Here is a 17,797-nt window from a genome sequence, read left to right as displayed (position 1 = left end):
AAGAATATATGCTCATGTATTTTCTATAACGGATCCCCAGTTTCTGTCGTCAGTCAGCTCTTCTCTTCTCTTCTGCTTTTGTCGGTGTGTTGCTAAATTTCTTGGCGCGCCGCTTCCACCTGTGGACGAGTGGAAACTTTTGGCAGGAAACGTGCATTTTGTCAGCGGGAGCCCGACAAATCGGAGCAGCCAGCACATGAACCGTTCCTCCGTCGCACTACAAGTGGTCAAAACCTCCTCCGGGTACCTTTTAGATTTTAACAGTTATGGTCTGTAAGTGATATAACAACACAACGCATACAGATGGTGCGTTAACTTCAGCTGGTTCTGTTGCACTTTAAACATCTGATGAGTTCATAAAAGCTTTACAAACGAGGGGGAACGCTCAGATGGAGAATATTTTTGTCTTTCGTGTGTGTGTGTGTGTGAGAGTGTGTGTCTGATAGCGTGTGAATGTGTGAGTGTGCCGGCTCTGATGAATAGCCACAGTGTCACCGAGTACAGACCTTGACAGAGCAGAACAGATGAGATGATTCAGAAGCCAAAGCATTGTCCTGGCTCTCATCACTTCAGTTGGCGGCCCAGAGCAAATATTATCGGTGGAAGGCGGATGATGGAGCGAAACCGCCGAGCGGGGGCCTTCGTTTCCTGTCGCTAAACAATCACAGCCGAGGGAGCCTAAAGACCGGCGGGAGATTAAACGTCTTTTTGCTAACGAAACGAAGTGCTGTGAGAAAGAAAGACAAAATTAAAAAAAAAGGTCATCGGCCTGGAGAGTTCTTTCTTTTTTCACCCATCATATTTCCTGTTCTTGTATCGCCGCTCTGCTTTTCTTTTTCTTTTTTTTTTCACCCCGTCCTCTCCATTCGTCTCTCCCGTTCTCGTGGCCAGAGGGGTTCATGGACGTTTCTGGGTCGTCTGTAATGGGAAGTGTTTAGCAGAGCAGATGCATGGAGTGCTGCTCGGGCCAGCTGCTCACAGAGCGCCCAGCAGCCGCCCTCTCAGCTCAGCCTGCTTTCTACATTTTCAGCTCCGTTTTTTTGTTCCACCCTTTCCAGAGAAGGAGGGAATTTAGCAACGCAAAATAAATAAATAAAAAAAATAAAGTTTAGAGGAAAAGAGTTGCTGAATTTTCATTTTAATTTGAGAACAGTGTTCAGGGACTTTCTCAGGAAGCCTCTTTAAACAGCTCATAATTAATGTAAATCGTATGAGCTGTATGATGCATGCAGGCTGTGACCTTGATACTGCTGTTGGCCTCCTCCTCTTCCTCCTCCTCCTCCTCCTCTTCCTCCTCCTCCTCCTCCTCCTCCTCCTCCTCTTCCTCCTCCTCTTCCTCCTCCTCCTCCTCCTCCTCCTCCTCCTCCTCCTCCTCCTCCTCCTCCTCCTCCTCCTCCTCCTCCTCCTCCTCCTCCTCCTCCTCTTCCTCCTCCTCCTCCTCCTCCTCCTCTACCCCAGGAGACAAACTGCTCATTACATCATTTGTTGCCGTAAGCAGATATACATTACTTGACATGAAATGTTGTTGAATTCTTGACTTAGTGGCCAATTTGACTGTAAAGCTGAAGTCACATCATGTGAAAATATGAACTTATTGATCCTGTAAACTAGTATATATGGATTTAAAACCATTTCATGCTTATGTCATAGATCATGTGTAGCCTAATATTGTTAATAAAGTATGGATAATCACATATTATCACATATTTATTTGAACTGTAGTAACTAAACTTTTACTTATTGGATAAAATAAGGAACCGGATTGAAAAATATGTATTGATTCTGATAATCAGATCCATTTGTCGTCGTGCTGTTGATCCATCAATGTCAAAGTCCTGAGTTTAAGTTTTGTGATTTCCTGTTTTATATTTTCTCCTTGTGTGTCATGTTTATTATAACTTCCTGTCTTTGTCCTTTTCCTGCTCACTTGTGCTCCTTTAGTTAATGAGACGCTGCCTATTTAGTCTGTTTTTTTTTCCTCCACGGTTTCTCTGGTTTCTCTTTCTTGTTTTTTTTTTTTTCTTGGACTCTCATTGACCTGGTTTTTGCTCCTCTTTTTTTTTTTTTTTTTTTTGTCGCCTGCATTTTTTTCAGATTCCAGTGAAGCTCGCCTGCAGTTTATTCACCTGCCTGCCTCTGTGTCTTGTGTTATGGTCCTTTTTTAGAAAGACCCTGACAGTCGACCTTTATTGTACAACTTAGACATACATTTAAATATATATGATGTAATTTCACCAAGACATTTGATACTTATATGATAAGTACATTTTTTATCAGGCTTTTTTTGCAAGACTGTCTTTTTTTTTTTTTTAATTAATATGGCCGACTTTCACTTTTACACGAAGAGCGCTTGAAGATCAGATGTCAGCACGTGTGTTAATCATAAATTCTTCTATTACTGACCAGCTCCAACAAGGAGGTAAAACATGTCAAAGCCATTTCCTGTCTTTTGATGTATGCGTGCAGTAAGTGTGTCGTTGAATGGCGGATGGATTTACACTTCGGCCAAGGGGGGGTTCGCGTGATTTATAGGCCGAGTGTCCTTGGACGGAGGCCGCGCTGATCGGCCTGAAGGAAAACGTCCGGAGTAAAAAAACCAAAGTGAAACAAACCCCCCGCAGGGACCGGAGACAAAAGGGCAGACAAATTGAATTGTTGTCTTTTTTTTGTTGTGGTTAATAAGATGACTTAGCTTGTGGAGGATCACGTGACGCTCCCTCCCTGTCTCTTACTGTGTGTGTTTCTCTTGATCATCTCAGCTTGACGCACTTCTCACTTCCTCCCCATCAGCCAGCCCACTGTCCAGCAACTGTGATGTTACTGAGGCTGCCGGCGGCTGTAAGATGATTTACTGTATCTCCCTCTCTCTCTCTCTCTCTCTTTCTCTCTGTGTGTCTTGCTCACTGACTCATTCATGGACTCAGAGCTCGGACCAAATGCTAATCCTGGCATTCACATTGGAGCTGTGTACTCGAGATGCTCCCCAGCAAAGATGGACATGGCTGAGGCGGCTTCAGCGGAGGGGAAATGTGAGGGCAGCAGGGTGAGCTTCTGTTTCTGCCCGTGTGTGTGTGTGTGTGTGTGTGTCCTCTTTCCTCAGTCCCACACACACACACACACATTCCCATTCAACAGCACCTGCAGGTGTTACAGCGAAAAACAAACAGCACCTGTCCTCGTGAGTCGCAGTGGCTAAAAAAAAAATGCAGATTCGGCCGGGAACACCCCGGGGAAACGCAAATGTTTTAGCTCCTAACGACGGGACAAAACGGGAAGTTGGGCGAAAGAGCAGATATACCGGAAGGAGATGGATGGGAGGGAGATGAAGATAGCAGCAGGAAGCTAAATAAGCAAATTGCCCTCTGGAGGTAAACAGCCAGGGGGGTAGTGCAGGAGATGCTGATATGATTAATTGAAGTAGGACAGCCAGGGACACAGTAGAGGACCGGCACTGCAGAGGAAACGAGGTAGAGGACAATCCTCGGCCATATACAGGATGAAACTATACACTCAGACTACATATAGCTTCACAACTTGGTGTAGTATCTGCCTGCAGCCACTATCAGTACATTGCTTCCTCATTGAATTACAATGAAATGGATAGAGAGAGGAAGAGTGTGTGTGTGTGTGTGTGTGTGTGTCAATAGAGCTGAAGAGAGAGAGAGGACATTATGTTACGTCAAGGTAAAACTACGTACGCGCACTGCGGATGGCCTCACCCACATCTGTACCAGCCGCATGAGGAGGCAACATGACCGGTGTGAAGCTCTGTGTCGAAACCTCACCTTGCATGTAATTTTAATCTTTCTATCTCAGTGTGCCATGCATAATCACTGAGGATCCAGACACCAGCGTGTGTGTGTTTGTGTGTGAAAGAAAAGGAAAGGAAAGGAAATAGACGGAGAGGGAACGGGTGGGTGCTGCTCCCAGGCTGCCAGAGGAGTGTGTCCTTGGACTGCCCTCATCTCTGACGCACACATCCACCCACCCTTTCTCACACACACACACACACACACACACACACACACACACACATCCACTCATGCCACTGGTTCATTTACTCTCTCTCCTTTCCAGACAAATACAAAACTAGGGCTCGCATGTGCACGCACGCGCTCCCAGGTACAGGAATAAATAAACTTGCTACACACACGTGCACGCGCACACAGTGGAAAGCTCTTAGACGGAGCTCAGACATCTCATCAGGGATGCAGCAGAGCCCCTGTCTGCAGAGAGAGAGAGAGAGAGAGATCTCATCTAATGTGGGGTAGAACAAGGGTGGAGGGGTTGCTGGCTGATTTACAAGGTTGAGGTGTGTGTGTGTGTGTGTGTGTTTGTGCGCACATGTTTGCAGCTACAGATGTAACTCCAGGAGGTACGTCAAGTGTTCACACCGACAGAGACGCGGCGATGAATGAATAAAAATGCACACACAGAGATAAGTATGCCAATGCGCTCATCTTTTTATTGCACAACAATGTATCGTCTTTTTACGAACGCTTAAACGACATTGCCACTGACTGACAGACCAGCTTATTGAGAGAGACCAGGGTGTGGCTCTGTGTTCTCGGCCAGCAGAGGTGGTGGACAAGACAGCCTTTTGGACGCAGGCTCAAATCAGCCCCGCCGCCCTCGCCGCCAGCTGTGCATCTCAGTCTGAAAGGACTGGACGGCGACAAATATCACCAGCAACCCAAGTAACCCCCCCCCCAACCCACCCCGACCCTCCCCGATCCTTTGAGATCGATTTGGAAGTGCTGCGGCTCGGGCTGGGAGCTGATTTGTCCCTGGACTGTAGACATCAACTTAGACAGAGCTGGCGTTCTGAGATACTTTTCGTTAAGAGCAGAAGCCGAGCACAGCCTGAGATGGTTGCAGATTGGACTCCAGAGATGGAGAGAGACAGAGAGAGAGAGAGAGAGGACACATGCTGTGTCAGATATCTGTGCTGTTGTCTACATGGTGCTGGTAAAGTGTGTCTGGATGCCCACACCGAGCCGCTCGTGCATGCCATGGAATGCTACTAAGTCTAGAGATGTGCTAGAGTCGTTTATAGGAGCATTACAGTGTCTGGGAGGTTTTTTTTTTCTTTTCTTTTTAGAACAAGTGGAGTTGTGACCGTGTAACACTTTCCAGCTTGTGCTGGCGTCTCTCTCAGCTTCACCTGGGTTTCAAACCCCTAAATGGCATCATATTCTCAAGTGGGACCAACATTATAGAAGGAAAGGCACAGGAACACACACACGCACACACAAACTCAAGCACACAATACACAGAGTCCTGAAGCAGAGAGAAGGCTTAGGTAAGCTAAGCAGGCTACAGTAGCTACGACACAAAGGTTTAACTGTTAGACTAAATAAAATCATTGTACAGTAGTTGGTACACGACAGTGTCTAGATTTGAAGGTCCCACTAAGAATTGTACACAGAACTCTGCTTAGATAAGAAAAATACGAGCATGCACTCTGCTGTTTCCTGTCGAGGTAACTCAACCGGGAGTCAAGCTTGTGACTGCTGAGGCTCCGGAGCCAAATTCAGCCTTGGAGAGATCTTTTTTCTTTCTTTTTTTTTTTAATTTTCTATTTTTTTTTTAATGGTGAAACACCAGATCAGTGTGCAACCAGCATCAGAGTTTAACGACCTGTGCAACAGTATGGTTTGAGGAAGATTTTCCAGCATGTGCACATCCTAGTTATGTTTCTGTTTTGATATTGTGCAGGCATCGCCACCATTTTATCGATCGATTTTCTTGGTTTAGTTTTTGGCTCTGTGCAGCGAGCAGGTCATCTAAGCTAACGTCTAGACTGCCGATATCCACCAGAAGCCTGTCAGAGCTCACCCTCTCACTGTAGAAAATGTTTTTGATACAGCAGGCTGTGGTCAAACACAACAATGTGCCCCACATCTCTGTGTATACCATATGTACAGAACATGAAAGTACAGAGTACAGCGCGCATGGTGTTGGAAGGCTCAAACCAACAAAAATGTGCAATTTTGTGTTTCCCAAATCAGGGAAAATTATATATACTGACATTGTCATTTAAATTCAGCAATACTAGTCTTCATCTAATGTTTTTTTTTACATATATTGCAAGTTGAAAATAAAAACACATATTTGCATTTTTACAGGCACATACATACCACAAAAATAGACTATGTGGAAACTAGATATACTAGGCACAAGGTATATACAGTCCATGTGCATGGGGCACATTGCAATAAACAAGAACCAAACAGAAAATACCAATAAATCAAAGACACTTTTACAAACAAAAAAATAATACCCTGATTTGCTAACATATCAACACCAAGGCATTCAGTACCCTTAATATCTGGTACAGCAAGAATGAGAGGTTTGAAACTTAGAGACTCTCAATAATTGTCAGTCAGTGTCAAACATGTATGAGGGATTTCAATCCCACTTCACAGCAAGGTCCAGAAGAAGAACCGTTAAACAATCGCACTTTGAACCCCCCGTCATCAGGCAAATACAGCGCCATATCACACACACATGCCGACAGCGGCTGGACGCCGACTGACTGAACACACTTGTGACACAGACACAAAACAGATAACCGACAGAAGTACGTGCTTTGCCTGGGCTGTATCAGCCTCATGGCCGAGGGTTGAAGCAGAGTGGTACCGATCAAAGTGTCCGGGATGCCAACCTTCGAGTGGGAGCGGATTACACACTACAGTATCTTACTTGATGGATGCAATGAAATAGAGACGGTGCCTGATATTGCCTGAAACGTTAGCTCTTCAGCTCTCCTTCCGTCTTGCTCTCACTGACTGTGGACTCATTCAAATAATATCAGCACAGTCCTGATAGCAGCTTAATAGGGCAAACTCTGGTATTAGCACAAAGGAACAGGGAAGGGGACCAATTGATTGCACTGGAACAGTATCGAAGCACACAACAGCTATTGACTCAAAATGGACTCGGTTCATTCACAATCGCATTGGCATTTTGGCATGTACCTTTCCCATAGGAAAAAAGCAATACAAAGTTCCCGTGTTGCTGACGAAGCGGGTTGCAGCACTGTGACCCGGGGTGTGACGAAGGACGAGGTTTTAGTGCATGTTACCGATGGAACAGAACGTGAAAAGAGTGCAGCTACTCTACAGGAACAATGAACCGTGTTTACAAGCCATATAATGAAGCCCTTGGATAAAAACAATCACCTACACCTTGTCTCGAGATTTAAACAGCCTCTCAGGGAAAAGTGATCAGAACCTTGCGGGCAGCGAGTTGCACGAGCGACAATCTAAAGGCTGTAACTCCATTAGGTCCTCCTTGTTTTTCTAAGCCAATCAAAATTCAAGGGGAATCTTCCAGCATGGTAAAAATCAACAAGTTGATTATGGGAGGAGAGACACGTCTACATAAATCAATGGAAAGCCACGCGGCGGCGATCAATACATCTCTCTGGAAAGGTAGCAAACCTGAGTGAAATGTCCATCGCATTGATTTTACAGTTTGGCTCCGGATCGATACTCAGAGCTGAAGAAGAAGAGAAAAAAAAATGTTGGACGCCGTGTTTGTTTAACACATTGAATCAGCTGCCTATTTTCCGTCCCGAATGGATTTATTATTTTTTTCCCGTCCTACAGTTTAACCAGCTAATGGGTCCAGGAGAAGTACTGCAACCGTTTGTTTTGTTTTGTTTTTTTTAAAGAGAATAGAGCAATTGATTTTTTCATTTTTGATTACAAGGTCGAAGTGCAACGGAAGGTGCTTTAACTGAATGTCCTCGGCGCTCGCGTTGGACCGCGGAGTTCAAAGTGGTCACGACTCGCTCTCGTTCGCGCCCTCGTCGATAAAATTAAACTCTAAAACATGAGAACAGTTTCCTCTCGGCGTCGTGGTGTGAGGAGGGGGGAGGCGGGGGTGTAGCATACAGGTTAAACACAGCGACGTTCTACCCGGAGAAGCATCATCGGAAACTAAAAAGATCGCACAGACATTCAGCAACACATACAGCAAATGCCCACAACCCCCTTTTGCATCATAAAAGCCTTTTTTTTTTGTTTGTTTTTTTCCAAATCCTCTGTCCCTTTATTTACATGGCAGTTTATATCTGATTAGCTGTCTTCCTTCTCGTATGGCATACATTCAGCAAGAGAAGGCTTTTTAGGTTCAGCAGGATCAGAATATTTAGAATAAGTGAAACCAAAGCCCGATTCCCAAAAGATTTTGAACGATAGGATTGTTTTTGGTTGTGGATCTAAACGTTGAGACATTCATGAGAGTTTTGGGTGATACGGGGCATGTGGAGACTTTGAAGAGTGTTTTTTTTTTTTTTTTTTTTTAACAAGTGAGGCTTTTTGTCGCCTCCCCAACCCCGAACTCGCCCGTTACAATTTTAACATCTTCAAATGGGCTTTAAAGTGACGTTTAATTTTTTTTTTTGAGGGTCTGACTTGCTGAACTCAAAGCGTGGATTCCTCCTGTGACTCTAAACCAGTTCCTGTTCGTGTTTTTTTTTTTTTTTTTCGTGTATTTTTTTTTTTGTGTTACGAAAAATGACACTGCACGTCCTCTCATTCCCTCAAACATTTTTGGTTAAGGTAACAACATGGTCACTGGATTACAATACCTCAAGTGAAGCCACAATAGCTGCTGGATTCTTTAAGATTTCACATTAAAAAAAATGAAAACAAAAAGGGAAAAGAAACAAGTTCACTTTCCTGTACAGCATATGTATAGATATTTATATTCATATATATTTATATATAGGCGGGGTAGAGTATTGCAGAATTATATTGCATGTGTTAATCAATAAACCTAGACAAAACAAGCAAGTATACAGTATGGGTTGTTCACAAATGTTTCCTTTCGATAAAGCTCAGATTATTTAACCACCTTTTTTTGCCTTCAGGGTTACAATCAGTGCGCTGACCGAACAGCTGACCGCCTTCCAGGTGTTTCATGAGAACGGGTCAGGGCCGCCGTCAGCGCATCAGACCAATCACGCCGGACAAAGCAGTGTAGAGAGTGTGTGAGTCCATTCTCTGAAAAATAGAACCGAAACGTACCAACAAACTCACGCACGCAAACTTACACCCACATATACATACACACAAACCAAATATATGGCTTCTAACGTTGAATCAAGGCAGTTAAATAAATGGCATTTTCTTCTATGTTTCTTTTTTAGTTGATACAGACACAACCAGACTTTGTGTTCAAGCTCAACTTTGGTTTGGGTAGATACAATGAATATAATATCCCTCCGTACTTTTTTCGTCAACTATTTACACATCGATGTAAGATCGACCAGCGGTCTAAAACACTATTTTCACTACTATTTTAAACAATATGAAGAGCAATGTGTTCTTTTGCTACGACAGCTTATACGGAAAAATTACACTCAAAACACTTTTTGAACGCTTAAAATGTCATTGTCATTTGACCTCAAGTCCCTGATTTTCATTTTTAAGTCCAGCTCCTGCTAGATTGCATTGCATGGATTCTACACAGTATGCAATAGTTACATTAATCGTACTTTTCTTCATATCTTTACAGTAAAGACAGCGATATACAGTAGGTGTTTGGAAGCAGAGTGTAAGGGGTGATACTAAGACTAAAGGTGCTGGCACAGTAGACTAGACCAGTTCAACCTAAAGTTATACTAGTTTAATTGTATAGACTCCTCCTAGCCAAAGTGTCTCAAGACTCTGAGTTGCTCTTTTCCTTCTGCGGACACCAGCACACAGTGCATCCAGGTCGAATGACTGGTGGCGTCGGCGGTAGCTGATTGGTCGTTTAGCAGGCTGACAGATCAGCTGGGCTGACCTAAAACAAACAGATTCTCCTACAAAAAAGGCCTCTTTCCTGAACTCTACCAGGGTCACAAGTTGGAAGACAGCCGGGATCTGGCAGAGTCTAGCTCTGGAAGGCTGACAATTGAATCTTTCTTGGGAACTCCAGAGTCCGGAGGTCCTGATCCAGCAGCTGCTGCTACTGCCCCCATTCCAGCAGGTCCACCTGGAGGAGGTGTGGAGGCAAAGGCCACCCTCTGTTGAGCTCCCGCCGATCTCCCCACCCCTGAAGGCCCTGGCAGGCTGGGGTGAGGGGGCTGAGGGGGACCGATGGAGTTGTTGGAGGTTCGGGTGGATGTTGGAGGGCTGGGGGCTGCTGAGGCAGCTTGTGGTGTTCCGTCCTGGGGGAGTGAAGGCTGGGAGGCAGACAGGGCCCGGGTATCCTGGCTCAAGCTACCTGTATGAAGGGAGTGGGTGCTCTTGTGTGAGGCAGGCCTCTGCTGGGTCTGTGTGGGACTGGGTGCATGGTGCTGTACTAGGGACAACTGGGAACCAGAAGGTCCTGCGCTCGCCATGTACTGGAAAGTCCGTCCTGAAGCTGCAAGCGGGCTTTGGACAGGTGGGCTGGAGATTGCAGATCCAAACGCCCCTCCGAACGCCTGAGGGGGTTGAGACTGAAGAGGAGACATGGAGACGGGGCTGGCGAGGTTCTGCATCACCTGGAACCTTCGCACCATTCGGGGAGACTGCAGAGTCCCTGGACCCACCAGGGGACTCGCCATTTGAGGACAAAAGCTCATGGCCACAGCCTGCTGTAGAGTGGCGATAGCTGAGCCTGACGCCGACTGGCCCGGAGGAGCAAAGATACCGCCGATGGAGGGCGTCATAGACATGGCCCGCGGCCGCTGCAGGTCCACTAGCTTCACCATTTCACGGTCGTACTTGACAATCTCCTGGATCATCTCGTTCTCCTGGTTGTTGAAGACGCCAGAGTTGAGATCGTGTTGAACCTTGTGCATCAGGATTGAGTTCTTTTTACCTGCAGAGAGGAACAAAAAAAAAAAAAAAAAAAAAAAAAGATTGTTAAACAGCTACAGAGAGAAACGAGAAAGGACAGGGCAGAGAGGACACCGAGCAGAACAAAGCATGCGTTTATGGAAACGAGAGGATTTGGAAAGGAAGAACAATATGAGTTAGATATAGCATGTGATGTCCTTCACACCAGGTACATCCTCTAGCAGAACAAGCCTGGAGGAAAATGGATGTGTCACCCTGTACTCTCATCTACTGTTACAGTGTCCTGTGTCATTCTGAGGGAACAGCACAGCTCATTTTACTGCCTATTTCAACATTAATATTCTGGAAACATCTTCAAAATCCAATATTATTTCATTATGTGTATGTCGGGTTTATTTGAGTGTGACTTATTTTTATTTCTTTTAAACTGTATGCCCCGTCAGCCCTGTTACCTATGCGGTCCAGACGGTCAATGGCGACGGTCTCGAAGGCTCGTCTCATCATGGGATATTCTTCCAGCACCTCATTGAAGTGGTCGACAGACAGAGAGTAGAGCCGACAGTAAGTCTCTGCTCGCACGCTGGCCGTCCGCCGACCCCTCGTCAATAAGCAGATCTCTGAAACGAGGAAGAGAAAAGTTAAAACAGACCAAAGTTGCAATCACCAGAAAAACCAAGTGAAAGCCACAAACTGCATCCTACCTCCAAAATAAGAGCCGTCGGAGAGTTTCATCGCCAGAGTGCCCTTAGTGATGACGCTGCAGACTCCATGCTGGATGAAGTACATTTTCTTCCCGATGGTGCCCTCTCTTATGATGTAATCGTGTGGCTGGAACACCTCAAAGCGCAGCTTGGTCAACATGGCCGTCACAAAGTTCGGCTCTGCGTTGGCAAACAGCGGCATGGACGCCACCAGCTTCCGACAGTTGAAGTTCACGATTTCCTGAAAGAGGACACAATGTTCGGTAAGGAAATATCTCTCAAATGTGTAACTGAGGTGCTGCACTGCTGTCAGGTGTCTCACATAAATACTTCGTCCAGGGATTTAAGCGTTAAAGGTTTGTTTCTGTGTGTTTTTGGATTAAAAAGCAGATCTAAGTATCAGAAAGCTCAATACATGGAGAAATGCACACGGCCCATATTCAGAAAGTGTGCCTTCAAAAATGGCAGCCCTTGGGCAGTGGGCGGAGCCTGCTCAGGCCTGTGAGAGCTGACCAATCGTAGCAGTCTGGGCTTTTTGGGAGAAAAAAATGTGTTTTTTCAACATTAAAGCATTTAAACATTTTCTCCTAAACACCATGAAAAGTAAGCACCTGTAAATGAGAAGATTCTGGGACCTTTAAGAGTTTGTTAGCATGTCAGGCACTAACTACAAAATTAAGGCTAAATACAGGTGCTACATTTGAAGTTGATATTTCTCTTACCTCTCTGAGAGGCTCGCTGAGTTCTCCCAAAATGCTCTCCTCGTCAAACATCTTGCCCTGGTATCTGTGCTCATAATAGTCGTGGATCTTCTGTCGGAAGTCGGCCGGCAGCTTGTGGAAGGACATGTACTGCTCCACTTGTTTGTACTGAGCGGGAGCGAACAGACAGAGATAATGATGCGTTAATACAGTGCATGGAATAACTTTGAAAACATCTTTTCAAGCGTAACAGTGTTTAATTGTATTGTCGCCGCTAGGAGAGCAAAACCAACAATGCATTGACACCGACAAGTATTGTCTGTGCCGTCAAAGCCTTATGGAGCTTATTCATCTGTGGCACAGAGCTCGATTGTTGCCCAAAAGATACTGAAAACACATCACTGAGACAAACAGTTGCTCCGTTATGATAACAATCTGAAGTTCATCCTGTGCGTACTTTCCTGCTGCTGTTGAATATCCACTAAAGAGCTAAATGTGTCTTCATCCACAGCTGAACAAAGTCCCAAACACACTTTTTACCCCTGTTTGAGAAACGTTTGCTACTACAGTACAGTATCGAGCCTTTTTATAAAATGTAATAATATATTTTTGACCATCTTTTGTTCACATGGGCTTGGGGCTAAGAGTTATGAACAGAACAGAAAAGTAAAGAAAGAGAGTAAAGATCTGAAGCTATGAAGAAAAGAGGCCATAAGATTTGCCGAATTTACAAAAAGGCCCAAATAATTAAGAATTTGGCTGAAAAAGCTCTTAACAACATTCATGAAGTTCCTTCTAACACAACAACTCTCACAATCGAGTGATTCTTTAAGGGAGTCTGGTGAATTTCTGGTGACTGTAGCTGATTTAGCTGCTTTGACCTTAAAATATGTTGGTGTTCCGGTTTGCCGTCTGCATTAAAGCAAAATATACTCAAACTGATGTTGTTAATAACGGTTAGTCACATGTTATCCCGACCATTCAAATGTGAAATTTACTATGACGTCATCATACAGATTGACTCCTCAGCAGCCCCGACTGTGTCTGACCTCCCATGTTCCTGGTTACACATGTTTTAAAACACAAGGGATCAGATCACGTGTTCACACTTTTACACACGAGCAGGAATTAGAGTTGACATCCAGAGATCTCGTCTTATTTTTAGGATGTATCTAAAAAGCACAGACAAATATATTCTTTGATATGAAATACAATAAGTAGCAACACCTTTGTTTCTTAAACCCAACAGCCCTGCAATAAATCCTCCTTCATGAAGGTTAAAAAAGGCGCTGGTTCAGATTTATGGGCGTTTTGGAGGCTGTAGTTTATAGCGCTGTTAAATTGTGCAGCTATCCTCAGAGGTGTTTTCCTGTGTTTTGTTTTGTCGGTCGGATGAAATATCATAAACACAAACTACAGCTTCCAGAAGGGATTTCGGCGTATCACTGAAAACAAACAAGGTGTTTCTCTGAGAATGAACCAGTGAGTCAACAAAAAAAAACAACCTCACAAAAACAGCGCACGCACACACGTCCTTCAGCTGTCAACTGAAATGAACACACTCGTCCCCCCCTTCCAATCGATGTTACCTAGAAGTTAATCAATGCCAGATCGATAGAAAGTGACACAACAACAACACAAACACTCAGCTCCTATTGTTAAAATATGCTAATCTCAACCCGTCCGGAGCGAACACTGAGAAACCGAAACCGAGGACGGAGGCTGACAGATGTGCCGATAAACAGAACCGACAGTAAAAAAGTGTTGGGAGATGAAGGTTTCTCCTCGTGCTCTGCTGTCAAGTCTGCGTGTACATGAACTCAAATGGAAAAGCTTCAAAAAGATGTACATCTCAACATAAAACTGCCCGACACACGACTCTGAGAGACAGCTCAGCTCGGCGGTCGGGCGCGTGCCGTGTTCTCGCAACTTCCAGAGACCGAGGGAGTCATCATGGTCCACGCCGCCTCAACCCCATCGGGACTAAAACTGTACTCTGCACAGAAGCTGTCAGCCGGCATCAGGTGACGTCTCCTGACAGTCTTCAGCAGGTCGGCTTTGTAGTAGTGAGACCGCCCCGAGAACCGGCAGGACCCGGGTTTACTTCTGCTTCAGACAATACTGCATCCTGTCAGAGGCCCCGAGGAAAACAACGAGGGTCCACCTGCTCAGGCGCTCTCAGCAGCATCACCAACGCCTGAATTGGACATTGTTTGTCGGCTGAGACAGACAGACTGGCGCCTTGTTTGCAAAAGAGAGACGTATTTGTCAAACAAAGGTTTCTAGTCGTACATAAGTGAGTTCTTGTGTACGCGGGGAGGATCCTGCAGCACAGGGCCGATGAAATCCTCGCTCCGCTGGCTTCATTAAGGCGGCACACCAACTCAAACTCTGAGCTGAGAAACAACCTCGAACACACGGCTGTAATGTAATTCCAGCTCCAGATTTTTACATAATAATGCTCAAATTAACAGCAGAAACTCAGTTAACTGAACTAGAGTGTACACAGCGCAGTCCATCGGGAATATTTTGTTGCATTATCGTCTCTTTACTTCAGAACGCCGGATTCAATATGAAATAAAAAACCTCTGGGGATAAAGTTGATGACTCTCAGCTTTAATCTGAGTGTGATTACATCCACATCAGATGACCCGTATGTTTTTTTAATTTATCTAACACATTGTACAGAAAGTATCACGTCAAACGTGAACTTAAACAGTCGTCGTGCTTCATACGGTGAATCTTTCACTGTCACTGTGCCGGCTGGACTCTCTGACCTGTGTACATCAGCAGACGCTTGGCATCCTCCCCGGTGACGCTCTGCCAGGTTGGTGCTGCAGCTGTCTTCGGTTCTTGCTTGTTTCAGGCACTTTTTGAAAGTTCAGTCTGGTCTCCAGCAACTGAAACATGTGCTCAGTTGACACTTGGACTAAATGTTTAGGAATATTATCCTGACTAAGGGCTTCAATTCTCATCCAATATGCAACCAATAAAACTCTTTTTTACCGTCACCCACTGGCTTTTAGACCGATTTAAGGCCTCAAAATTGGCGTTATGGCCGTCTAGGAAGGTAGACACCATGTTTTAAAGTATATTTTGGTGATCTCCTGACTCACTTCTGACCACAACTAACCTGCTCAACCACAAATTGAATTAAAGACATTCCCATCAGCTTAAAGTGAATCTTTTGCACCAACTACAAGATGTTAGCATGCTGATATTGTGGTGGTTTGAGTCCTTGGTCCTGTCCTTGTGTGTGTGTCGTGTTTTGCTTTTCATTTCCTCCTCTTGTTTGTTTTCTCGCCCTTTTCACTCCTCGCCTGCGTCCATTAGTTAATCACCTCTTGTGTACTGAAGTCCCTGCTTCCTCTTTTCTCCTCGTCAGTTCGTCTGTGTGCTCCTGCGTCTCCCCGTCCCGTCTTGTTTCCTTCTCGTGTTATTTCTGCGTTTGTGCTTTGTTTGCTTTTGCTTTTGTTTTTCTGCCGTCTGCCTTTTGTTGCTTCTATTTTTGGATTTTGGATTATCAGCTTTATGTTAATAAAGCTTGCTTTCTGTTCGAGTTACCTGCCTGCTTGTTTGTGTGTGTGTGTGTGTGTGTGTGTGTGTGTGTGTGTGTGTGTGTGTGTGTGTGTGTGCGTGCAGCGTTCAGGTCCCCTTTGTTTTACCGTGACGGACATGTTGAGCTTTGGTGACCGGGTTAAATACTACCTGCTAAACATCAACATGTGAGTGCTGTCGCTGTGAGCATGTTGCACTGCTGTGGCTAATGTTGGGTTACGACTGGAGTCAACATGTGTTTCATGTTCACGCCACCAATGGAAACAAAAAAAACAGCCTTCTGTTTGCATATTTATACAAAACAGGGGAGGTAAAAACCACAGCTGAGGTACGCCATTACACATTTCATCCTACATCACTTTTATACCTGAAAACGTATCTAAATTTCATATTTTATGCCTGATACAAATACATGACATACAGCCCACCTCCTCCTCATGGCTGCTGCCTTGTTTGTACTGCTTCGTCACTAAATCAGGGTTTACAAGCAGGAACTCAGTTGTCAGTTGTCATTTTTACAAGTAGCAGGTCAAACTTTTGACTTCCGAGTCGTCTGGAAACGAATCCTCGCAGAGCTGCTGGCACGTCTACAGCTGCGCGTGTGACCGCTCTGACTGAAAAGCAAAAGCGCCTGAGCCGCAGACGGCTGTCATAAGTCTACGTAATGCCTCCATCTCGCATGAGGAGCAGTAGGTGGTAAAAGCTTAAAGCCTCGTGCTTCCTGCTCTGTTTCAAATCCAGTGTGCTGGATTACAGAGATGCAACAGTGGAAACGAATTCCCCCTCCCCACCAGAGTCGCACCGCACACTGTGTCTGCAGAGGGGGATGCTGGGTCGCCACTCAGTGCTGGAGCAGCGTTGTCACTCTGCCCGGTGTCTCTGCCTCCTTCTGCCATTCAACGTAAACAAAACATAACCCAACATGCGACATTTGAATAATTCAGCATCCACGTGAAGGAGAAGTCTCCCCATCTCCTCTGACGGAGTTACACAACGACAAAGTTTCACCTGCATGAGTGACTCTGCTTCCTGACATCTGCAGATGGAGGGTGGCCTGAAGAGATGACCCCGTGTCACAACTCTTTACCCGACGTGTCAGAGCGAGCGCTGCAGCTGCTGTGCCTTTCATAGAATGGAAGTGCTGATTGTGAACAAAGTGTAGGTGTGTGTGTGTGGGGGGGAAACCTCGCGCTCCCCGCGGAGACGCAGCGGCCAAGCAGCTGTTGTTCGACACAAAGCTTGTTCCGGCAGATTGTGACACACGGCTAAAAAAAAAAAAAAAAAAAAAAAAATGTGAATGAATGAGGCAGCGAAAAGCCTATCTGATTGTACCGAGACAGTGGCTTTTAATGCCTCGACTTTGAGAGCCGTATCGATCATCGGCGGGCCAAACTCAGATCACTCCCGTGTCACGGAGGAGAGGGCAGCGAGCATCACTCACCGGACTGACAAACGCCAGCATGAGAGTTAAACAGACGTCCATTTTGTGTCACGCTGATGACCGTGTGTGTGTGTGTGTGTGTGCGTGTGTGCAGGAACGCTCTTCTGACATTCTGTCATCTAAACTGCAGCTTTGTGTCATTTGTTATTCAGAGTTTTGATTTTCACTTAGATCATATTTTCCACCTTTCATCCCAATAACTACTGACCCAACACAGAAACCAGATATTTAACCACCTCCCTCTCATTTGCTTCTTCCTTTCCTCTCTCCTCTGTTACCTTCCTCTCTTCTCTGTTCCTTTCCTTTCCTTTCCTTTCCTTTCCTTTCCTTTCCTTTCCTTTCTACTCCTTTTCATTGCCTCTCCTTTCCTTCCATATACTTTCTTGCCCCCCATTTCCTGTCTTTCGTTCCCTTCAACTCCTTTCTCTTACCCTTTCTTTTCTCGTTTGTCCTTTCCATTCATTTCTTTTCTTCCCCCTTCCATCCTCTCCTCTCTTTTGCTATTCCTTTCCTTCTTCATCTTCTTATTTCCTTCCTCTTTCCTTCCTCTTTCCTTCCTCTTTTCTTGCTGTTTCCTTTCCTTTCCTTTCTTTTGGTTGACTCTATTCTGTGCTC

The 17,797-nt window shown here is 45.2% G+C and overlaps 1 protein-coding gene across 1 annotated transcript in view; it reads right to left on the bottom strand.

Annotated features, from left to right (window-relative positions):
* Positions 1–8,291: 8,291 nt before the first annotated feature.
* Positions 8,292–17,797, bottom strand: part of LOC119011854 (potassium/sodium hyperpolarization-activated cyclic nucleotide-gated channel 2-like) — a 35,881-nt gene continuing 26,375 nt past the window's right edge. Inside the window, exons 5-8 of the mRNA XM_037085285.1 lie at positions 12,205–12,351; positions 11,483–11,723; positions 11,234–11,398; positions 8,292–10,803 (exon numbers count right to left, since the gene is read on the bottom strand). Of these exons, the coding sequence (XP_036941180.1) occupies positions 9,854–10,803; positions 11,234–11,398; positions 11,483–11,723; positions 12,205–12,351 (1,503 nt within the window). The 3' untranslated portion in view covers positions 8,292–9,853. The remainder of the gene's footprint in view (positions 10,804–11,233; positions 11,399–11,482; positions 11,724–12,204; positions 12,352–17,797) is intronic.

The sequence above is a fragment of the Acanthopagrus latus genome, chromosome 21 (genome assembly GCF_904848185.1).
Source record: "Acanthopagrus latus isolate v.2019 chromosome 21, fAcaLat1.1, whole genome shotgun sequence".
Taxonomy (NCBI): domain Eukaryota; kingdom Metazoa; phylum Chordata; class Actinopteri; order Spariformes; family Sparidae; genus Acanthopagrus; species Acanthopagrus latus.
This window is presented reverse-complemented; position numbering and strand designations above follow the sequence as displayed.